The sequence below is a fragment of the Thermothelomyces heterothallicus genome (assembly GCF_042370625.1).
Source record: "Thermothelomyces heterothallicus CBS 202.75 unplaced genomic scaffold P884_scaffold_18, whole genome shotgun sequence".
Lineage (NCBI taxonomy): Eukaryota > Fungi > Ascomycota > Sordariomycetes > Sordariales > Chaetomiaceae > Thermothelomyces > Thermothelomyces heterothallicus.
The window spans coordinates 119,326-138,504 of NW_027192579.1; the positions used below are offsets into that span (position 1 = coordinate 119,326).

At 57.5% G+C, this 19,179-nt stretch overlaps 7 protein-coding genes across 7 annotated transcripts; 4 read left to right on the top strand and 3 right to left on the bottom strand.

The window, feature by feature from the left end:
- Positions 1 to 325: 325 nt before the first annotated feature.
- On the bottom strand, positions 326 to 2,638 carry P884DRAFT_261681 (uncharacterized protein). The gene is made up of 2 exons (XM_069441581.1): positions 2,014 to 2,638; positions 326 to 1,930 (listed from the first exon to the last, which is right to left on the bottom strand). Exons 1-2 carry the CDS (start codon positions 2,632 to 2,634, stop codon positions 629 to 631), a joined length of 1,923 nt encoding a protein of 640 aa, XP_069295957.1. The 5' UTR covers positions 2,635 to 2,638; the 3' UTR covers positions 326 to 628.
- An 815-nt stretch (positions 2,639 to 3,453) lies between these two features.
- On the top strand, positions 3,454 to 4,061 carry P884DRAFT_168395 (multi protein bridging factor 1-domain-containing protein; the record flags this gene model as incomplete). The annotated part of the gene is made up of 2 exons (XM_069437292.1): positions 3,454 to 3,615; positions 3,741 to 4,061. Coding segments are annotated over 2 exons (483 nt in total), but the record flags the coding sequence as incomplete, so codon positions are not given.
- Positions 4,062 to 4,414: 353 nt separating this feature from the next.
- On the bottom strand, positions 4,415 to 6,239 carry P884DRAFT_261683 (uncharacterized protein). The gene has a single exon (XM_069441582.1). It carries the CDS (start codon positions 6,141 to 6,143, stop codon positions 4,668 to 4,670), a length of 1,476 nt encoding a protein of 491 aa, XP_069295959.1. The 5' UTR covers positions 6,144 to 6,239; the 3' UTR covers positions 4,415 to 4,667.
- A 738-nt stretch (positions 6,240 to 6,977) lies between these two features.
- Positions 6,978 to 8,295, top strand: P884DRAFT_246668 (Alpha/Beta hydrolase protein). The gene is made up of 3 exons (XM_069440472.1): positions 6,978 to 7,222; positions 7,288 to 8,023; positions 8,120 to 8,295. The coding sequence occupies exons 1-3, from the start codon at positions 7,028 to 7,030 to the stop codon at positions 8,212 to 8,214; spliced, it is 1,026 nt and encodes a 341-aa protein (XP_069295960.1). The 5' UTR covers positions 6,978 to 7,027; the 3' UTR covers positions 8,215 to 8,295.
- Positions 8,296 to 9,357, bottom strand: P884DRAFT_261686 (uncharacterized protein). Its single transcript, XM_069441583.1, has one exon. The coding sequence runs from the start codon at positions 9,245 to 9,247 to the stop codon at positions 8,357 to 8,359; it is 891 nt and encodes a 296-aa protein (XP_069295961.1). The 5' UTR covers positions 9,248 to 9,357; the 3' UTR covers positions 8,296 to 8,356.
- Positions 9,358 to 11,883: 2,526 nt separating this feature from the next.
- On the top strand, positions 11,884 to 12,636 carry P884DRAFT_271098 (uncharacterized protein; the record flags this gene model as incomplete). The annotated part of the gene is made up of 3 exons (XM_069442408.1): positions 11,884 to 12,048; positions 12,218 to 12,300; positions 12,411 to 12,636. 3 exons carry the CDS (start codon positions 11,884 to 11,886, stop codon positions 12,634 to 12,636), a joined length of 474 nt encoding a protein of 157 aa, XP_069295962.1.
- Positions 12,637 to 13,901: 1,265 nt separating this feature from the next.
- P884DRAFT_227127 (uncharacterized protein) lies at positions 13,902 to 16,807 on the top strand. The gene is made up of 6 exons (XM_069439675.1): positions 13,902 to 14,657; positions 14,735 to 14,978; positions 15,041 to 15,299; positions 15,359 to 15,876; positions 15,949 to 16,163; positions 16,271 to 16,807. The coding sequence occupies exons 1-6, from the start codon at positions 14,282 to 14,284 to the stop codon at positions 16,732 to 16,734; spliced, it is 2,076 nt and encodes a 691-aa protein (XP_069295963.1). The 5' UTR covers positions 13,902 to 14,281; the 3' UTR covers positions 16,735 to 16,807.
- Positions 16,808 to 19,179: the final 2,372 nt, after the last annotated feature.

A 19,179-nucleotide genomic window follows, 5' to 3' on the forward strand; every position in this document is an offset into this window, starting at 1 on the left:
GATCAAGCCAGGACCGGCAGCCTATGAGACGACAGAAGCTAAGCTGCAATGGTTGCACAAAGCCTGCATTTTCGAGTCTGGGGCGGGAGGCAACGGCCCCGCCGCGGGGCAGCTTATTTGTCAATAGCCCCACCAAGACCTGCCTCGTATGCGTCAACTTTGTCGAGTATTTGGAATTGCCCTGATGCGGCGATGCCTGGCGCATCAGGCTGCATCCTGTAAGAACATCAGCTGTCATGCTTTCGACATATTTGGAAGGAATATGCGGGGGAGTTTTTTATCTTTAAAACTCCGAACACTTTCCGAATCCTATCGGAGAGCGGCCGCGAGTCCGAGTCCCAAATTCTCACGATCTCCGTCAGCTTCCTGGTCCCCGTTCTACTATCCTGCGTGACCATTTGGTCTCATCATTTGGAATTGACCCGGACATGGCCTGAGGTTCGCAGAACCAACAGTGGCGCTTGGTGCCCGACCCCATGGCGGACATGATCGTTGAGACCATGCATGACCTCATTTACAAATTGGCTTGGACAAACCGAGGGGCCTTGCATACAAGACTATCGAGAGTTGTTGCTACCAAGAGACGCAGTATCCATTGCCCAACCTAGTGGAGGCTTACCTTCACGCACTACCCAAGGACAATTCCCAACAACCACCAAGTCAAGTACACCAGCACTACAAATTCTAGCACTTTCAGCCCAGCCACGCTCCGAAGCGCGATTCGGTCCGCCAGCATTACCTGAAGCACGCACCTCCCATACCTCTCCCGCTCCCTCTCCGAGTCGTGCTGCATAACATATTCATCCAACTCGGACAACCCAACGACATTTCCGGACCTCAGATATGCTATCACCTTGAAACAGACAAGCTCCCAGAACCCGGCCGGCAACAACCCGACCGAGCATGAAGGAGCGGTATTGGTTGAACATGGTTTGCTCTCCTTCTTTTGAGATGCGAACAGGCCCCGAAGTAGCTCCGGACGAGACAACCAAATTGTGCGTGCCTCGTTCAGCTCACGCGAAAAGGCATTGAGACCATCTCGTTGGTACCGGACGAAGCGGGTGTAGAAAGCGGGCGTTAGCACCGCGAGCTCGAGTTCTTCGGTGACGGCGATCGAACCGGTCCCTCCCTTCTCCGCTCTCTTCCCTCGCGCAGCCGGCGAGGTGAACACACGGACATCGTTGTCCGACAATATCCCAGCTGCTGCGATGTACTTCACTTCCAAGGCCACTTGTGACTGCTCAACCAGATGCTGCAGATATCGCCGAAAGACGGCCTCCAGCTGCCGCTCCGTCGCGGTCGCCCGCCGGCTGAGAGTGCCTTTCAGCGGTTCCGGCCGGAACCACACGCGCAGTCTGTGGCGGAAGAAGAGGGTGGCAGCTTGCTTCAAGATGCGTGGGTAGGTGAGGAAGCCGACGTGCCACCAAGAGGCCAGGAAGCAGGCCTTTTGCCTGCTAGTCATGGTGGAGGGTTCGAGTCGGTCATCAGCGGAGGATAGGGTGGCCACCATCTTGGGATCGCCTTTGGACGAGAGAAGAGTGATGGTGATGCTGATCGGAGCCGCTATGCCTTGCACGCCGACGCTGGCTAGGGGGTCGGATGCTGTGAGAGTGTACGAGCCCTTGCGGGAGTTGAAAGTTGAGACGTGGAAGTCCTTCGGCCATGCCTGCCTGAAAGTGCGTTCGCATGAAATTCTCGGAGAGGGGCGCTTGCTCTGCTGTCCCTCGCAGCTAAAAGTCGAGAATCCGTCGCTCTGGCTCTCCGAGAAGCTGTCCTCAGTCAGGAAATACATGCGCCTCTCATCAAACGTGTTGTTGACTTCCAGGATCATGGCTGCCAGGCGCTTTCCGGCATCGTATAGGTACCAAAACGAGACGGGATTGAAGTGGTAGCCCAAGAAGCGGGCGGCAGTAATCAAGTATGCATACGGGTAAGTTTTCGGACAGACCCCCTAGCTAAGTCAGTATCGACAACTCTCCTAATTGAGCCATGAAGGAAACTGACCTGATTTAGAAGGTATCTGTCCAGCTTCTCCCGCAGACTCAACTCGGACTTGCCACGCTCCAAGTAATCGCCCGCATCAACGGTGAACCAGCCCCCAAAAAAGCCTATCGGGAACCAGGACAAAAGGGCCGGCCTGGCTTTGGCCCGAACCGAGACCATGCCCCCCGCATTCCCCTCGAAGCTCACCGGGATGCCGACCAACAAGTACGAGTATGAGAACGAGTGCTGCTTTGGGAATAGTCGCGAATGGGTCGTCCGGCATGGATAGAAAGAGACCTTTTCAGACCCAGGGCAACAAGATGGCTCGAATGTCCCACGAGTTGCCCTAAGAGACCAGAGGAAGAGGAGGACAAGAATTGATGTGCCGAGGGCCGCCTGCAACGCCTTCCAAAGGAGGCCATGGCCGGGGAATCCAACAAACAGATCGCTGTGTTTGGGGGCCAACAACAAGACCAGCCGACCTGAAGCGGTCGTAGGTAAAAGAACAGAACAGACGGTCGTGAACAGGGCCGCTAAGGCGGCTGCACCGGGGGAGACCATGGCTTGTGATCGACGGGCATTGAGAATCGAGCATTGAGAATCGAGCATTGAGAATCGAGCATTGAGAATCGAGCATTGAGAATCGAGCATTGAGCATTGCGTGGATGGAATAGTGTTTGCACGAGTCTATAGATATTCCGAATGACATATTTTGGGGAACTTTCAGAACCTGATTAACCGGCAATGCTGTCAATATGTTACAGTGCACACTGTGATGCGGGAAGGTTTGAGTAGTGAAGCATTTCGTCCCGAACTGGACTTGCTCTCACGATATGTCACCAAAGGTGGGCGACTCCGGATAGTTCTCCTTGCCAGGCAACTACCTAAACTACGCAAAAGCGCTGAGTAATGCCGTAGTTCTCCGTGCCTTGGGTAAGTTAAGGAAGTTGCGCTCTCGCCTCGCTCTCGTCTCGTTCAGCTCCCGCCGCCTCGGGCCAATCATCGCCGGCTGTCAGGGCCAGTCCACAGCATCGGGATTGCGCCTCGCCGTCTCCACAGCCCTGATGTGGCACCAAGGGTCTTCGCCGCTCGAGTCACCGCCCAACTTCGACGGCCGCCCATCAGCTTCCGAAGACGGGGGAGCCCACCCGCTTAAATCCCCGCCCTAGCCTTCTCGCACCGTGACAACTGACTAACCCGAAACCAACTTCAACGCCTTCGAGCAAAATCCAACCATCGGACTCGCCGTCCCAATTTTTTTTCTCCCGCCGCTGCCCGTGCATCATATATATCGCCGAAGCAAACAGCAAACTTGGATCTTTTCCTTGCTGTTTCTTTGTAACTCACGAAGTCCTCTTCCGCAACTCACCGACACTCCCGATCCGACGAGCTTATCTGTTTACGACAACCAAAACACACACAGACTCCGAATCCATCAACAGCAACATACCCATCACAAAAACGGTCAAGATGTCTGCGTGGGATACCGATGTTGTCAAGATTGGCAGGAACGTCCGCAGCGGTGGCGGCGCTCCTCGCGAGACGGTTGTCCGCAGCCAATCTGCCCTGAACGCTGCTAAGCGCGCCGGCGCACCCATCGTAACGGAGAAGAAGTATAGCACAGGCAACGCTGTATGTCTTTCTCTCTTTCGGCATCGCCCCCATCTCGGAAAATCTTCCCCTTGCGTCATCAGAAAATCCCCAACGCAGGCGCAAATGTTCGTTGAGCACTAACCCCTGTTGCTTTTCTGTCCCAGGCCGCCCGCCCCGCCGTAGAAGGCCAACGCCTCACAATGGTCGACCGGGCCGATGACGTCGTCAAGCCCAAGACGGTGGGCACCGTAGTGGGCAAGGCGATCCAGAAGGCGCGGAACGAGTACCAGCATCCCAACGGCAACAAGGGTCTGACGCAGAAGGAGCTGGCGACCAAGTGCAACACGACGCCCACAATCGTCGCCAGCTTTGAGCGTGGCGACGCCGCCCCCGACCAGAAGGTGCTCGCCGCCATGGAGCGGGTGCTCAATGTCAAGCTACGCGGTAGCGACATTGGCAAGCCCAAGTTCGAAAAGAAGGAGAAGAAATAAGCCACGCCAGGGCGTCTTTTCTTTACCCTTTCTCTGCTCTCCGGTTTGGGGCTCCCACCCCCAAACCAGTGTTTGCAAAGGTTGAGGGAATCAATTGGCGAACTACTGTGTCGTCGATGGACACCCAGCCTTTGCGGGGAAACACAGCAGCAACTGAACATGCTGCTCCTATATGACGGATGACGGCCGGGAAGCACAAAGAGTGTTGGCATGAATGGGATCAATTTAGCGAGGACTGGGCTTTTTGCTTCTTGATGCGGGCGTTGCACAGCACGGGTTCAGTGACGGGGAGCGGATAGACGCGCCTGGACGAGGCAGAATAGAGCTTTTGTTTTCGTGTAATCATGTGTCTCCCGTCATCATGTCTCTTCCTGCTGGACAGGAGTGGAGAGCGAACAAGCATGCTAACCCAACCAACTTCACCATGCCATGACGCCTGTCTATGCCCATCCATGAACGCCACCGAAAAACAAGCACCCCAACAATGATCCTGAACTCGGGTAACCCATAGAGACATCCCCCAAACACGACAAACACCATTCAGCCCAACACAAGTATAACAGAAGCAGGATCCAGCAACACCCGTTCAACCCATCGAACCTACCCCAACAAAGCCTTCACTCGATCCTCCACTTCCGCCTTGGTAGGTTGCATGCCCATCGTACAGACGACATTCTCCCTCCCGCCGATCTTGACGATCTTCAACCAGTGCGGTGCCACCTCGGCCGCCAGCAGCCGCACGCACAGCATGCCGTCCTCCTGGGAGACGGGTGTGCGCACCGAATCCTTCAGCCGCACCATCAGTGCCGCCATGGAGAACGACACGCGGGCTTGGCCGGACCCGGTCGCGACCGTGGCCTTGCAGAGCATGCCGATGACGGCAGCAACGTCCGCAGCGCGCTGCAGCGCGCGTCGGCGCTGGAGATCCGCCGCCGTGGGCTCGTTCTGCGGCGACTGGGAGGCGAGGGTCTCCTTGAGGCGGATGCGGTCGAGCAGCGATCCGCCCGAGGGGCCGTTCGCCGCGGCGGCGGCGGCTGCTTGCTTCTTGGCAGCTTCGTCTTGCTGCTTCTTCTCGGCAATGCTCTGCTTGAAGGCGTCAAGGGTCGTTTGGGTCTTGGCGGAGGCCGCGAGGAGCGGGTTCATGCTGGCGTTTTTCGGGTGGAGGGGTGCCTTAGGGAGCGTGCCGATGAAGATGGTCGGGGGGATGTTGTTGCTGCGGCTGAGCCAGAGGGTACGCAGGTTGGCCTCAAAATCCATCTTCAGCTTGGGCTCGCGCAGCGGGCCGGGCTCGGCCGAGGGGTGGAACTCGATGCAGATCTTGTCGCGGCCGTAGTCGGTGAGGTAGAAGGGGGCGGTGGGCTGGGCGCCCATGGTTTTCGTCGGTGTCCATGAGAGAACACCGACGCACCGCTGAATGTCGTCGAGCATCACATGGCGCTTCCCCCAGGCGCGCGTCACACTCGTATAGAGGGTGCGCAGGTCGATGGGCGAGGTTGTGTCGTTGTGCGCGTATTGCATGTTGAGTGTCTTGAGGAAGGCCGCGTGAAGATCTAGGAGATCAAGCAGCTCGTTGGGCAGGTCGAAGTCATTCTGCGGAGCCCGGCGGTGGACGGTGGTCTTGCTTCGCTTGCTGACGGGGGAGGATTGAAGGTTGAGTCGCTCGAGCAGCTCCTCGGCTTGGCTGGTCTCGTCGGACTCAAAACGGCGCTTGCGGCTAGATGAAGGGGTTGGTGCCGCGCAATTGGGTGTGCTGGGAGCAGCAGCAGCATCCGGCTCTGCGAACCTGGCGCCCTTTCGCTTTCTCGACACGGGAGTAGCAGGCGCGATGGATGTTTCGGGCTCGAAGCGGATCTTCTTCGATGTGCATTCGGCCGCGTCTTGAACCTTCCTCTTCCTTGACGGAAGGACAATCTCGATGTTGGAGCTACGCGGGGTAAAGGGCGCGCTTGTCTGTGATTGTTTCCCGGCGGCTTGCGCCTTGGAGAGCTTGTTGCACTTCGTGGTGCCCGTGGCAGGCGTGGACGAGTCTGAGTGGCCACGCGGAACCGGCGTGTTGCGTGTAAGCACACCAGGCATCGTGCTTGCTGTTTGCAGAATTGGCGATGTGTTAGAAGGTACAAGTGGGTTGAGGTTTCTCAATTGTAATGGGATTGCAAGATTGTGGGAAGGACTCCTACAAGTACCGGACCTGTGGAAGGTGGGAAGCGGGTGCTTAATCGCGAATTGGGGAGAGCGACTTTAGCTTAAAGACGCGTTGACGCGTTAATTAGGCGCGACGCGACGGGCCGCGTTTCAGGGCACGCTCCACCCGAACTTGCTCCACCACAACAACTCCAATGCGCGGTGACGAGTCGAACAGTGACTACTCGTCAAACTCGACGCAGGGTCTCATGCACGTGGGTGCATCCACCATTCTCTGGGTTCCCCATCGAACTGCCTGCGGGTTGCTTGACTACACCACCTGTTCACTACGCTCATGGCCGTCCCACCCATAAGGCGAGTATAACACCGTCAGTAGGTAATCCGTACCTACAAACAGGACTAGGGTTTCAGTTTGAGCTGGCCGCGGGCCATGATCGAACGATCAAGTTAAGGTCTTGTCTGGGCATCATGAATTGGTGGTTTCTGCCTCTTCACTTCGGACTCTACTGCGTAAGCTGAACCTCTCAGCAGCACTGTAGCAGGCCATGGCAGGAACTTAACCCTAACCCCCGTATACTGCGGGGTCTTCGATGTACGTTAGTCGAGATCATCCGATGCCAACCCCGTAGAGCTTCAGGTAGTTAATCCGTACAGTACACATATCTACACACAGTCGGCCCAAGTTGTTACTGTGTTTCAAGGCCAGGACTTCGCTGTCCCCAATTCACCCAGCACTGCACCGCGAAAATTGCTATTTCTCAGTTCAATCCCCAAGCCACTTGACTCGCTGCATCTGCTATACCAAACAGAGTTTCGCCATGACCAACTCCGAGCTGGCCACTCGGGGCCCCGAAAGCGATGCGCAGGAGACCGACACCCCGTCTCCCAGCGACTCTCCCGCCTTGGCAGATGCTCCTGCACACCCAGCCATGACTGAGCATTGCACATCCGACCGGCCACTCCCCGAGGGCCAGGCTTCCACAGGCGAATTGACCAAATTGAACGACGTCGATGTGAGTCCCCCCCGGGGGCCCCAATGTCAAGCTGCCGGTGCACTAACACACGACTCCTGGACCAGGTCTACATCTCCAAACCAGCCGACTACCCGCACACCCCGTCTCGGCTCCTCCTCCTTTTAACAGGCGGAACTGGCCTGCACAGTGTCAACAACCAGATCCAGGCGGACCGCTTTGCGAGCGAGGGGTACGTGGTGGTGATGCCGGACCTGTTCGCGGGCGACCCGGCGCCCAACAGCAGCCTGACCGCGGCCGATTTAGCCGGTGTCAATACAACGGCGGCCCAGTCTTCGTCGTCATCGTCATCGTCGCTGCTCGACGTGTTCAAGATCAAGGCGCTCGAGACGGCCAAGAGCTTCCTGATCGACATGTGGTTGGCGCGGCACACGGAAGAGAAGGTGATGCCCATCCTGGAAAAGGTGCTCGAGGGGGCGAGGGACGAGTTCGCGGACGCCGTGTCTCACGGGGGCGGGGTGTACGCGGTGGGGTACTGCTTCGGGGCGAGGTACGTCCTGCTGCTGGCCGCGGAACGGCCGGCCAGGCGGCAGGGGCAGCGCCGCGGGGATGACGAGGAGGCGAACCGGCCATCGACGGTGCCGCCGCAGATCAAGGCGGGTGCGCTGGCGCACGCGACGCTGGTGTCGAAGCAGGACTTTGTCGGACTCAAGGCGCCCTTGAGCGTGGTCTGCGTCGAGGATGATCCCGTGTTCCCGGACGAGGTGAGGATCGCTGGGGAGAAGTACATGACTGAGAATGGGGTCGAGCACGAGGTGCAGGTCTATCCCGGTGTGCCGCATGGTGAGTGCAAACCTGCCAAACAACCCCCCCCCCCCCCCCGGGGCCCGGGGAGCCGAGTGTGGGAGCAGGAACCCGTGCTAATGGGGGAATCTCTAGGCTTCGCGGTCGTGGGGGACTATGACGACCCAAACATCAAGATGGCGCAGGCAACTGCGTTTGAGCAGATGCTGAAATGGATCAACGAGCATTAAGCAAGCTGGTACCATAGGCGTTCCGGTTACAAGGGTTTGATTTGATATTGGTTCAAGGGATCGGCAGGCGGGTGATGCGGTTATTACGATGCTGCCCTGCTGCTCTCTTCATATCTCATGACTCGGGGGCTGGAGCTCTCCCTCAGGGGATGGTGCAGATGATCTTGCCCATGGTTTTGTTAGCCTCCAGCAGCTCGTGGGCCTTGGCGATCTCCTCCCACGGCAAGACGGTGTCGATCAACACCTTGAGCTCCCCGCTCTCGAACTTGGGCAGGTACTCCTCCAGCTTGTCCCTCAGCCTCCCCTGGTACTGCTCATCTCTGCTCCGCAGGGTACTCCCCTCGACCCGTGCCCGCTTGTACAGCAACTTTCCAATATTGACCTTCTCCGCAATCGCCCCTCCCATTAGCCCCAGCATGCAGATCCGCCCATCCCTCGCGATGACGTCGAGATTCTTCTCAAAGTAGTCGCCGCCGACAAAGTCCACCACCAGATCCACCCCTACCCCCCCGGTCCGCTTCAGAATCTCCTCAACCCAGTTCGCCTCCTTGTAGTTGACGGCCAGCGCGGCACCCAGCTCCTTCTCCACGAAGGCGCACTTCTCGGCCGAGCCGGCCGTGGCGTAGATCTCGCTCGCGCCGGCGAGCCGGGACAGCTGGATGCCGGCGATGGAGACACCGGAGGCACCGGCGTGCCAAAGCACGCTCTGGCCTGGCTGCGCCTGCAAGACAAAGTGCAGCGCCTGGATGGCCGTGATCCACGTCTCGGGGATGCCTGCAGCCTGCTCGAAGGTCAAGTGGTCGGGCTTGCGCAGGAGCATCTTGGTCGACACGGCGATGTACTCGGCATAGGCGCCCCCGTAAGCCAGGCCGAAGACGGCATCGCCTGGTTTGAATCTCGACGACGATGACGACGGCGAGGAGGCGTCTGCGCCCGGGCCGAGAGACTCGATGGTGCCGCTGAATTCGACCCCCAGGGTCTTGGGGGCATGCGGGGGAAGGGGGTAGCGCCCTTCGCGCTGGAGCAGGTCCATACGGTTGAGGCCGAAGGCGCGGACCCTGACGAGAGCTTGGCCGGGACCGGGCTGCGGCGTCGGAGTGGAGGGATTGATGAAGAGGGCCGAGGCCGGGCCGGTGCCGTTTTTGACGTCTGACCTTGTTAGAACGAGAGTTGTTTCGTCAAAGCGGTGGCAGTTGTGGGTAAGAGGGTTAACAAGAAAAGCAAGAACGCACCGACTGCCTTCATGACTGAGCCAGCCATTTTCTGATGCCGTTTGTTGTTTTTTTTTTTTTTTTTTTTTTTCAAGGTAGGCAGTGGTTATTGTCGTGAGTGTATTGCTTGGACCACACGGAATCGCTCAAGGGTCTCTCTCGTTCGTTGCTGGGACTGAACGATCAAAAAAAATGAAGGAATCGCGGGGTTCCCAGCGACCTATATTCCCCGAAGCGCAACTCGATGACAGCTTCACACAGCACTCGGTCTCAAACCCGTGGTTTTCAATTGCGAACCGCGTGGCTCAGTAGGTGCCGAGCGGAACAAACCAACCCGCCGCTTGATGGCGTCCTCCATCCGCAAGTTGGACCCCACTCTTTCCGGTACATCCGGCCTCTGTCGGTCTCGGACTCGGGACTCGAACTCGGCAGATGCAAGGCGGCGCTGGCCTTCGGGACACTGCGGACCGTCATCCGGCAAGTGGACTATGCTGAACTAGAATCAACCAAGAGATTTACTTTCCCAATAGTTATGCGAAAACGGGCTGCACGGCACACACGGAATGTACAGCTAGAATTGGGGCTGTTTCGACCCCGCAGCCTGCAACTTGGGAACTGACTAAGCACGCAAAAGGTGGTCCATCCTGCCTTCCGTTACCACCAGTCAGTCCGGTTTGTTACGGGTGAGAAATAGTATTTCCAAGCTCCCGGAATTGTGACTCTGGCATGCGGAAGGGCTCGAGATGCTGAATCTGAAAAGTCACCTCTCCGAATTGTGACGGGCCCCGATCTTGCTGGGTGATCGGCGGGCCTGGATCTTGGGAAGCAGGTGATCCTGTCCGGGGTGTAACGTTCGAGGGCGCAAGCGGGCCATGAGATGATATAAATATAGGGAGGAACTACTCTGACACGGAGAGACGCGTTTTCAGCAGACAAAGCCCTTCAAGATGCTGAAGGGCATGGTGCAAGCAAGTATCTACACCACCTACCTAACACTAGGTGATGAAGGAAAGACAAATCAAGCGCACTTCGGCAAGAATAGGGGAGGTTATCATCTTCAATTTCTGGGGCGGCACGCACAGGCATCGACTTGGCCGAGGAATGTCAGATCTTGCTATCAAGACGCACTTGCTGTAGGTCTCGAATCCCTTGAAACAGTGAGATGAAGACAATGGTGGAAAGAAGGAACTAACCTGGGGGAACTACACTACTGCGTATTGGGTGGTTGGCACGGGAGATGAACCAAGATCGATACGAGAATGGATAGGGGTCTTCGTTAATGTTAGCTTCCTCGGCATCTCCTGCCGTCGCATTGTTATCTCCGGAGAGCTGTCCCCTCATCTCGGCCTCACACAACCAGCAAAACTTTAGCCGTATGATACAAATGATCCCTACACACAAGACGGTGATACCGAAGTATGTATGTATTGCATGGGGAAAGGGTCTGGTCGCTCTCCTGGGTACTACGCAGGATAAGCGTGTCCATCCGCTATTGTGTCTTGAGTAGTTATTGAGAAGCAAACATCTAGAGAGTCGGGACAATCGAGGAAATTGGGCCAAGTCCGGCTCGAACCTTGGTTCTGCACTCCTGCGTTGCGTCCGGATTACCTTGGATATAACGTTACTACCTTGGCACACACGCGCTACACTAATTAGTGCGGATGCGGAGCGATCCAACCGTCGGCCCCAGCAGCCCACCCAGATGCAGGTACGCGCTCCTCCACCGCCAGGTTGCCCTGCGCTGCAGTCATCCCCATTCGTCAGGAACCTAGTGCCCCTGCGACTGTGCCCGAGTAAGTTCCCGTCCCGGCTGCCCAGTCTCAATTCTCTTCGCGTAATGGGCTGCACCATAGAGATTGCCAACAGAAAAAGGAGCAAACGACTAACTATCGAGTCTTTTGAAGAACAAGTGCAAGCGATTGCCGGACAGACATCAAATGGCGGAGCGCACAAGGTCGTCTTCTAGATCCCCCGTGATCCCTGCAAGCTCGGAAAGCCCAGGAAATTATCGCTCGTACACTACGCTAGGCGCGGTGAACAGGGCCTCCCGTTGGCTGCCTCTAGACTGCCAATGGTAGCTAAGGCCCACTTCCTCCTTTTTATCCATCCCTGCCGCAGTCCTGATTTGGTCATTTTCAAATGGAAGCATCGTCAGGGCCAGGGCCGGCAGCGGTGCCCTTGTGAGACATTGCCCAGGCACCCCCCAGGGTGTTGCTCGCGGCGCTCGACGAGTTCTTAAAAAACACCACATCCGCTCGCGCATCCTTGCATCCGCTTCCTCCTCTTCCTTTCCTCACCCACACGCTCCTTAGCCAACCCTGACTTTTTAGTCAATTTCATTCGTTTGAAAGAACGCACAACAAGCCTTCGTGCTTGCCAGTCTCTACGTCACACCTCGAGCAAACGGGAATACTCGTCGAGTACAATAATCTAATAACCCGACCAAAAAGCCGACAAGATGAAGCTTACCGCCGCCGTTCTCGCCCTCGCCTCTGGCGCCATGGCCGCGGTTGCCGGCAACGGCACCGTCTCGTACACCACCGAGGTCGTCACCGCCGTCACCACCTTCTGCCCGGGCCCCACCGAGATCGCCTACGGCTCCGTCACCTACACCGTCACCGAGGTATGCTCCGCTTGCGATGCGGCAGCGGGAGCCGGCGGCGGAAGGAAGAAGAGGGCGTTGTCATGCCTCAAACTAGGGGGACAAAGCTTCACACTTCAGGAACCGCCGCCGACCCGCTGCCCACACCTCATTTCTCGAGGCATCGATCACTAACCTGTTCATTTCGCAGGCCACTACCCTGACCATCACGGACTGCCCCTGCACCATCAAGAAGCCCGTGACCACGATCTCGTCGGTTGTCTGCCACAACTGGTATGCGCGCTCTTCCCCCTTTCCCTTCCCAAGCCCATGCAACGCTCCTCACTCGCCTGCCCCCCGACTTTCCACCAACAGCGAAGCTAACCCTTGGACTTTGTGAAAAGCCCCTCTTACACCAACGGCACCGCCACCACGGCGTCGGCCACCTCGGTCCAGACCCCCGCTGGCACCATCACGCTGCCCGCCAACCCTCCCGTCAACACCCCCGCCAACCCGCCCGCCACGACCGGCAGCGGCTCGCCGCCCATCACCGCCGGTGCCGGCCGCACCACTGTCCTCTCGGGCGGCGCCCTCGCTGGTCTCCTGGGTCTCGCTGCTTTCGTGCTCTAAGTCTTTTTTTTAGGGTGGGAGGCGGCACAGAGACGCATGGTGCAAGAGAGGAGGTTGGTTGTTGATGCCATTGCGCCGGAATGGAAGCTGGGTTCCCAGACACTTCCATGATGGAGCAAAGGTTCGGGGATGATGAGGGACGTCGAGATGTGGGGTTGGTTTTGGTAGGGAGGGGGGAGTGCAGTGGTGGATTGTGGATTGTGGAATGTGTTGGGTGTTGTGCTGGATCTGGAGGACTCCTCTCACTCCGCGTTGGGCAGACGCTGAGGAGTGCCTGTATCGTTCTGCTCCTCCGAAGGGAAGGGGCCGTGGGAGAGTTGAATTCGGGGATCTTGCGTCGTTGTTCCCCGTCAGTTCGACTCGGCAAAGGCCTCGTTCTCCTTGCGGCTTCCCTTATGGTGGATGCTTTACCGAAATGTTGTTCTCCGTCTGGCAAATACCGACACATTTCGCCTCTGCTTTTTGTCGGGACTCGCTCTCGATGTACATCGACGTCTGCTTTCCTTTGTGAACATGCTTTAATGTTTGGTTTCCAATCGCTTTCTGAGTGTTGCTGATGCTCTGCCGCGTCCCGCCGTTTGTGGGTCTGGCCTGTCATGGTGAGATGGGAGGCGTTTGGTTCGATAATCCATGCCTCATGTGTTTCAGGGCATGGCTGCCACTAGAAACACCTTCAGCACGCTGTTTTGGGAGCAGCCGGCCCTTGGGCAACCTTTGGCGTCTCGATGCCACCAGAGGGCCGGGTATGAATATCAGTGTGGGAAGCGAGATTGTGTCTTGGGGCGATGTTGCTCTGGGCCCTCTTCGCTACACCGAGGGTATGCTGTCCGTCAAGCACTTATCGCAGAGAACTGGCGGATTTGAATGGTCAATTGAGGTCTGCTGCCTCGTCTGAGCCAACCTAGTAAGCAAAGATGTACCACTGCATACTACATGGGCATTGTATGTACAGTACGGATTACATACCTACATTTTCTGCAAGATGCGTGGGGGTGCCACGAGCCAAAACATGGCAACTGGCCGCGCACTCAACCCATCGTTCGGCTACTTTTAAGACAAATTTGGGAAAGTGCCGCCCACCTCAATGCTTACACTCGGAGCAGCAGCACCTCCTCCACTTCCACTTGTGCACTCACCATCAATTTGCCAACTTCCTCTCGCTTCCCGTCCCCTACCCAGTCCTATTCATCAAGCAACAGAACAAGGCAGACAAGCAAGCTCGGGGCATTGAAGTTGGCGGTCTTGACTTCGGTGGGAGTGTGTTGCCGCGCCAAAGAGCGTTAACTAAAGTGGGCGCGTGCAGTTGGCCAATCGCCTCCATATCTCAGCGCCGATCCCCCGGACCCCAGAGGCCGAGAACAACCCCAGGCCGAACCCCAAACAGAATCGGGGCAATGGAATGAGGGGAGGGCCGGCTGCAACCAGAAGAAGCCGAGGATTACGTTTCCCACGCGGGTGATCGGTGGCTGGTTCACTGGCGACTGAGAGCAGCCACAACGCTTTATAGATACCTTGAATATGATCACTGCCAATTCATGTCTCAGACATTCTTTTTCCCACCTCCCTCCCTTCTACTGATGAGATCAAGCTCCCCCTTGACCGCCTAACCCTTACCGTCGCGGTACCTAGCTAGACGGGCGCAACCATGGATCACCCGCAAGACCAGGTCCAGCGCCATTCCCTCACTGATCCCGAGGGCTTCTGGGCACACCAGGCCGAGCAGCTGCACTGGCACAAGAAACCCTCGGCCGTCCTCGCCCGCACCACCAAGACCCTTAAGTCGGGCAACAAGCACGCCCACTGGGAGTGGTTTCCAGATGGAGAGATATCGACATGCTACAACTGCCTTGACCGCCACGTGCTGGCCGGTCACGGCGACGCCCCGGCCATTCTCTACGACAGCCCCGTCACAAACACCAAGCAGCGCATCACGTACGCGCAGCTCCTTGACGAGGTTGAGGTCTTCGCTGGCGTGCTGAGGGAGGAAGGCGTGAAGAAGGGGGACGTCGTGCTTGTCTATAGTACGGAGCCGAGCTTCCTCGCCATCGATCCGCCCATGCCCTGCGCGGCCCTGAAACTGATGTATAATACGTCGCAGTGCCCATGATCCCCGCCGCTCTGATCGGCATCCTCGCAATCAACCGCCTGGGTGCTGTGCATGCCGTCGTCTTCGGCGGGTTTGCCGCGAACGCACTAGCCCAGCGCATCGAGGCCTCGCGGCCCGTTGCCATCCTCACGGCCTCGTGTGGCATCGATGGTAAAAAGCCGCCTATCCCCTACCGCAACTTCATCGACGAGGCCGTCCGCATCTCTTCGTGGAAACCGCCAAAGACCATTATCTGGCAAGTGGCCTAGGTCCTTCGACCTCCCCCTTTTCAATGCAGTGTCTGACCATGATAAACAGGCAACGTGAACAACTCCTCTGGCGCCCTACCCGCAAGTTGCAAGGCGAGAGGAAGTGGCAGCACCTGGTCAAGAGCGCCCGTGCCCGTAACCAGAGGGCCGAGTGTGTGCCCGTCAGATCCTCGGACCCCATCTACATCATTTACACCAGCGGCACAACCGGCCTGCCAAAAGGTGTGGTAAGAGAGACTGGCGGCCACGCTGTCGGCCTCCACCTGACCATCTCTTATCTTTTTGGCATCCATGGCCCGGGCGATGTGGTAGGTAGCCGGATGCTTCTCACATCTCCCCCCTTTAGACACGTTACTGAGATGGTTAGATGGGTTGCTTCAGCGATATTGGCTGGGTTGTCTCCCACAGCTACACCCTCTACGGCCCCCTTCTTACCGGCGCTGCCAGCGTCCTCTACGAAGGCAAGCCCGTCGGCACTCCTGACGCATCTGCCTTTTGGCGTCTGGTCGACGAGTACAAAATCAACACCATGTTCACGGCGCCAACCGCCCTCCGCGCAATCCGCAAAGACGACCCGGACAACGCCCACTTCACCCGAATCGGCGAACGTGGCGGACTCAGGAGCCTCAAGGCCTTGTTCGTCGCCGGTGAGCGATCCGAGCCGGCCATCATCACCATGTACCAGTCCCTCCTCAAGAAATACGCGGCTGAGGGCGCCCAGGTGATAGATAACTGGTGGTCATCCGAGTCAGGTTCGCCAATCTCCGGCATTGCCCTCGCGCCTCATGCGGGCAGGAATAGGAAGACTGGGATGAAGGAGAAGCAGAGGCCTTTGGAAATCAGGCCGGGGAGTGCAGGCAAGGCGATGCCGGGATTCGATGTGAGGTATGCCTTCCCCTGACGACTGCCTCTGAGGTCCCAACCATCGCCATGTTTCGTCGTCCTGACTCCAAACAGGGTTGTCGATGACCAAGGCATCGAAGTCGAGCGCGGCAAGATGGGCAACATTGTTCTCGCCCTCCCGCTCGCCCCCACTGCTTTTCGCACGCTCTGGAAAGACGAGGAGCGGTTTTACAAGGGCTACCTGAAGCGGTTTGACGGGAAATGGCTCGACACGGGCGACGCAGGGTTGATCGACGAGAATGGCTATATCCACATCATGGGGCGGTCAGGTAAGGTTCCCCCTCATCCCCTTCAACTTACCATGCACCGCATCGAGCCGTTCCTCGAACTGACCATTCCCCCCCCCCCCCCCCGGCCCTTCACCCCACAAACACAGACGACATAATCAACGTAGCCGCCCATCGCCTCAGCTCAGGCGCCCTCGAGCAAGCAATCAGCTCCCACCCGCTGGTGACCGAAGCCTGCGTGGTCGGCATTCCAGACGCCCTCAAAGGCCATCTACCATTCGCCTTCGTCACCACCTCCGCCACCTCCCCCTTGCGCCCAGAGGAGGAGGAGAAGCTGTACGGCGAGATTCAGAGCCTCGTCCGCTCCCAGGTCGGCGCCATCGCCACGCTCGGCGGCATGGTGGTCGGGCGCGGCATGATCCCCAAGACGCGCTCGGGCAAAACTCTGCGGAGGGTGCTCCGGGAGCTGATCGAGAATGCCGTCCTTCACGGGGACGTGGACAGGCCGGTGAACGTGCCGTCAACCGTCGAGGATGCGGGTGTGGTGGGCGTCGCGAGGGAGGGGATCAGGGAGTACTTTAAGCGTAGGGGCGGTCTAAAGGCGAAGCTCTGATGGGAGGGAGGGTTTCTCGGGGACCTATCTGCTTGGAATTATTATGATATGGGAGTTTGTTGCAAGTTAATAGAGCGGTCGCTCCTTGCTGATTCTGCGCTTTGCTCTTCTCTTTCCTTTGCTTTTCCGTTTTTTTTTTTCCCGCTCCTTCCTCCTGCCCTTTTAACCTCGTTCCGATTTTTTTCTCTTATCTCTGTTCTCCCTCCGGGCTTCCAAAGCCTTCTTCCCCTCTTACTTCCCCTGTGGTCGATTTTGAGCTACGACACCATCACTTCAGAGTCAAAAGGCACACAAGAGACGCAATCATATGAGCAGGTTGCCGGATGCTCTGTGCTATGGGTCCAGGCTGGCATGTATCATTGTAACCCCGCGCGCGGGCGCGTGGATATTCAAGACCGGCGGGGGGGGGGGGGGGGGGAAGCTCGCCGACAATGATGAATGACATGGTCCCGAACGATCAACGGGCGTTATCGTGTTTTTATTGTCGGCTCGCACGAGAATCTGGCACGCGATGGAAAACAGTCACACCTAATCGGGCCATCACACCCGGTTATGCGTCCCTCTGTTGCGTGCTGTGCCGCGAAAAGGAGTAAAAGCCGAGGGGGAAAGGAATATAGCACGTTTCACACAAGGCCCCATCAGGTGTTGTATTTTCGTATTCGAGCTTTGCCGTAGCCTGTACCATCGAGAACGCTCTTCTTGTCCTGGGAGTGGTTGGGCAGTGGCTGAGGGAGGTCAGACCGACGAGAGACCATCCGGAACGGTGCGGGACCCGGCAGGACCGGATTGTCCAACCATCCTTACGCCGCCCAGTACGCGTCCATGAACCGGAGGCCCGGTAGCGGACGACATAGCCGCCGAGCAAGTCACACAAATAGACTGCTATCTCTTCGGGACGGCCGGGTTTTTGTGGTCATACTCACTCCCCGGCGACAAAGAAGAGCCCCCTTTTCGCGGAAAAGGGGCTCTGAACGTCCGCGCAGCATTTCCCCTCACCCAACGGTATCATGGAATCTTGATCTGTTGCCCAAACTCTTATCTCGTGCTCGACTTCGCCGTTTCGTCTGAAAGAAGTTCTAAAGCAGCGTAACAAATCAGGGGGCGGCTACACCTCCAGTAGAGGAACGGAACACCACCAAACGGCTGAGACACGGCATGAAAGAAAGAGGACATTAGACTGGGAACCACTGAAGCAAAGGTGATTCTAGAGCCGTGACCCGGATGATCATGCAAATAAGCCAATTGCTGATGGATAAGTCCGTGGCTGGATGACCTGCCGCTGCTAGGTGTGTCGGTGTTGGATTGAACACGGTGAGCAGATGACGGGCAGCTCGGCACGAGGCTTGGCGATTGGCGACGCTTGCACAAGTCACAGCAGTCAGATGGAAGACCGCTTCTCCGCTACTTCTTTCCGTCCACTATCTCATGCTTCCGTGACACGGAGAGGGATACTGTGGTTTGGGATAGATTTGTGTGTCGAAACATCCACGACAGTTGGAACGGCGGTGGAAGGAGGCGACGAGGTTCGTCACCCAACCGGAGGCACGATGGGCGCTGAGTGGGACAAGGAAAAAGCACGATATCTGGGAAAGCTGCCTAGAAATAGGATCAAACGAGAAGAGTAGAATGCGGGAGGGGTGTAACACGGCACAGCAACCGTCAAGACCAGGCCTTGATCGCGCGGGTACGATGATGTGTGCGAAACCCGAGAGCGGCGAACCAGCTGGGAGAGGTGGCGAGCGGTGAACGAAATTGTCCGATGATGGTGCTGCAGAGAAGAATTGTAACCCAGTGAACCTCTGAAGCGTGCTCGAGTAACCATGAGCGAGATCGAATCGAACACCAGCGTCCAAAGCTGAGAGATGAGTAGTGTGAGCGCTGGCGAGGCAATGCGAGGCAAGAAAGGTCGCGTTGGCCAGCGCCATTGAGCCCGGAACCCTCAACTTGGAAGACTCACTCACCAAGATGACTCTCCGGATCATCCAGCAAGTGCCGGTCTTCTCCCTGCCGTGCTCAGTGGTCTGAACAGGCCATGACGTTGAGGCCCATGGATGGTCGAGCCGTTTCTCCGCGAGAACACCAGAGCCAAGGTCAACAGACATGCGGCCAACCAAGGAATTGAAACGCGGTAGATCGTGAACAACGAAGAACCACATGTCATGCGAGCTAATCCTACCGCCCGTCTGTTCGACATTCCAATGCAGAAATGCAGATGCAGCTGCGACATCGTGATGCAAATACCCGGCGAGAGCCCCGTTTCATCGTGCGACCGGAGGTCATCAAGCCTATCCAGACGTACTCTCGTATGCAAGGCAATCTATGCTGCAGTTAGACGTGGCCGTCGCAAACAATAACCACGCTTTACACAGTAGCCTAGTCCCACATCCCCTGGACGCCGCCAAACAATCGCCAGGAGGAGAAATAGAAAGAGGGGGGCCCCGGGGG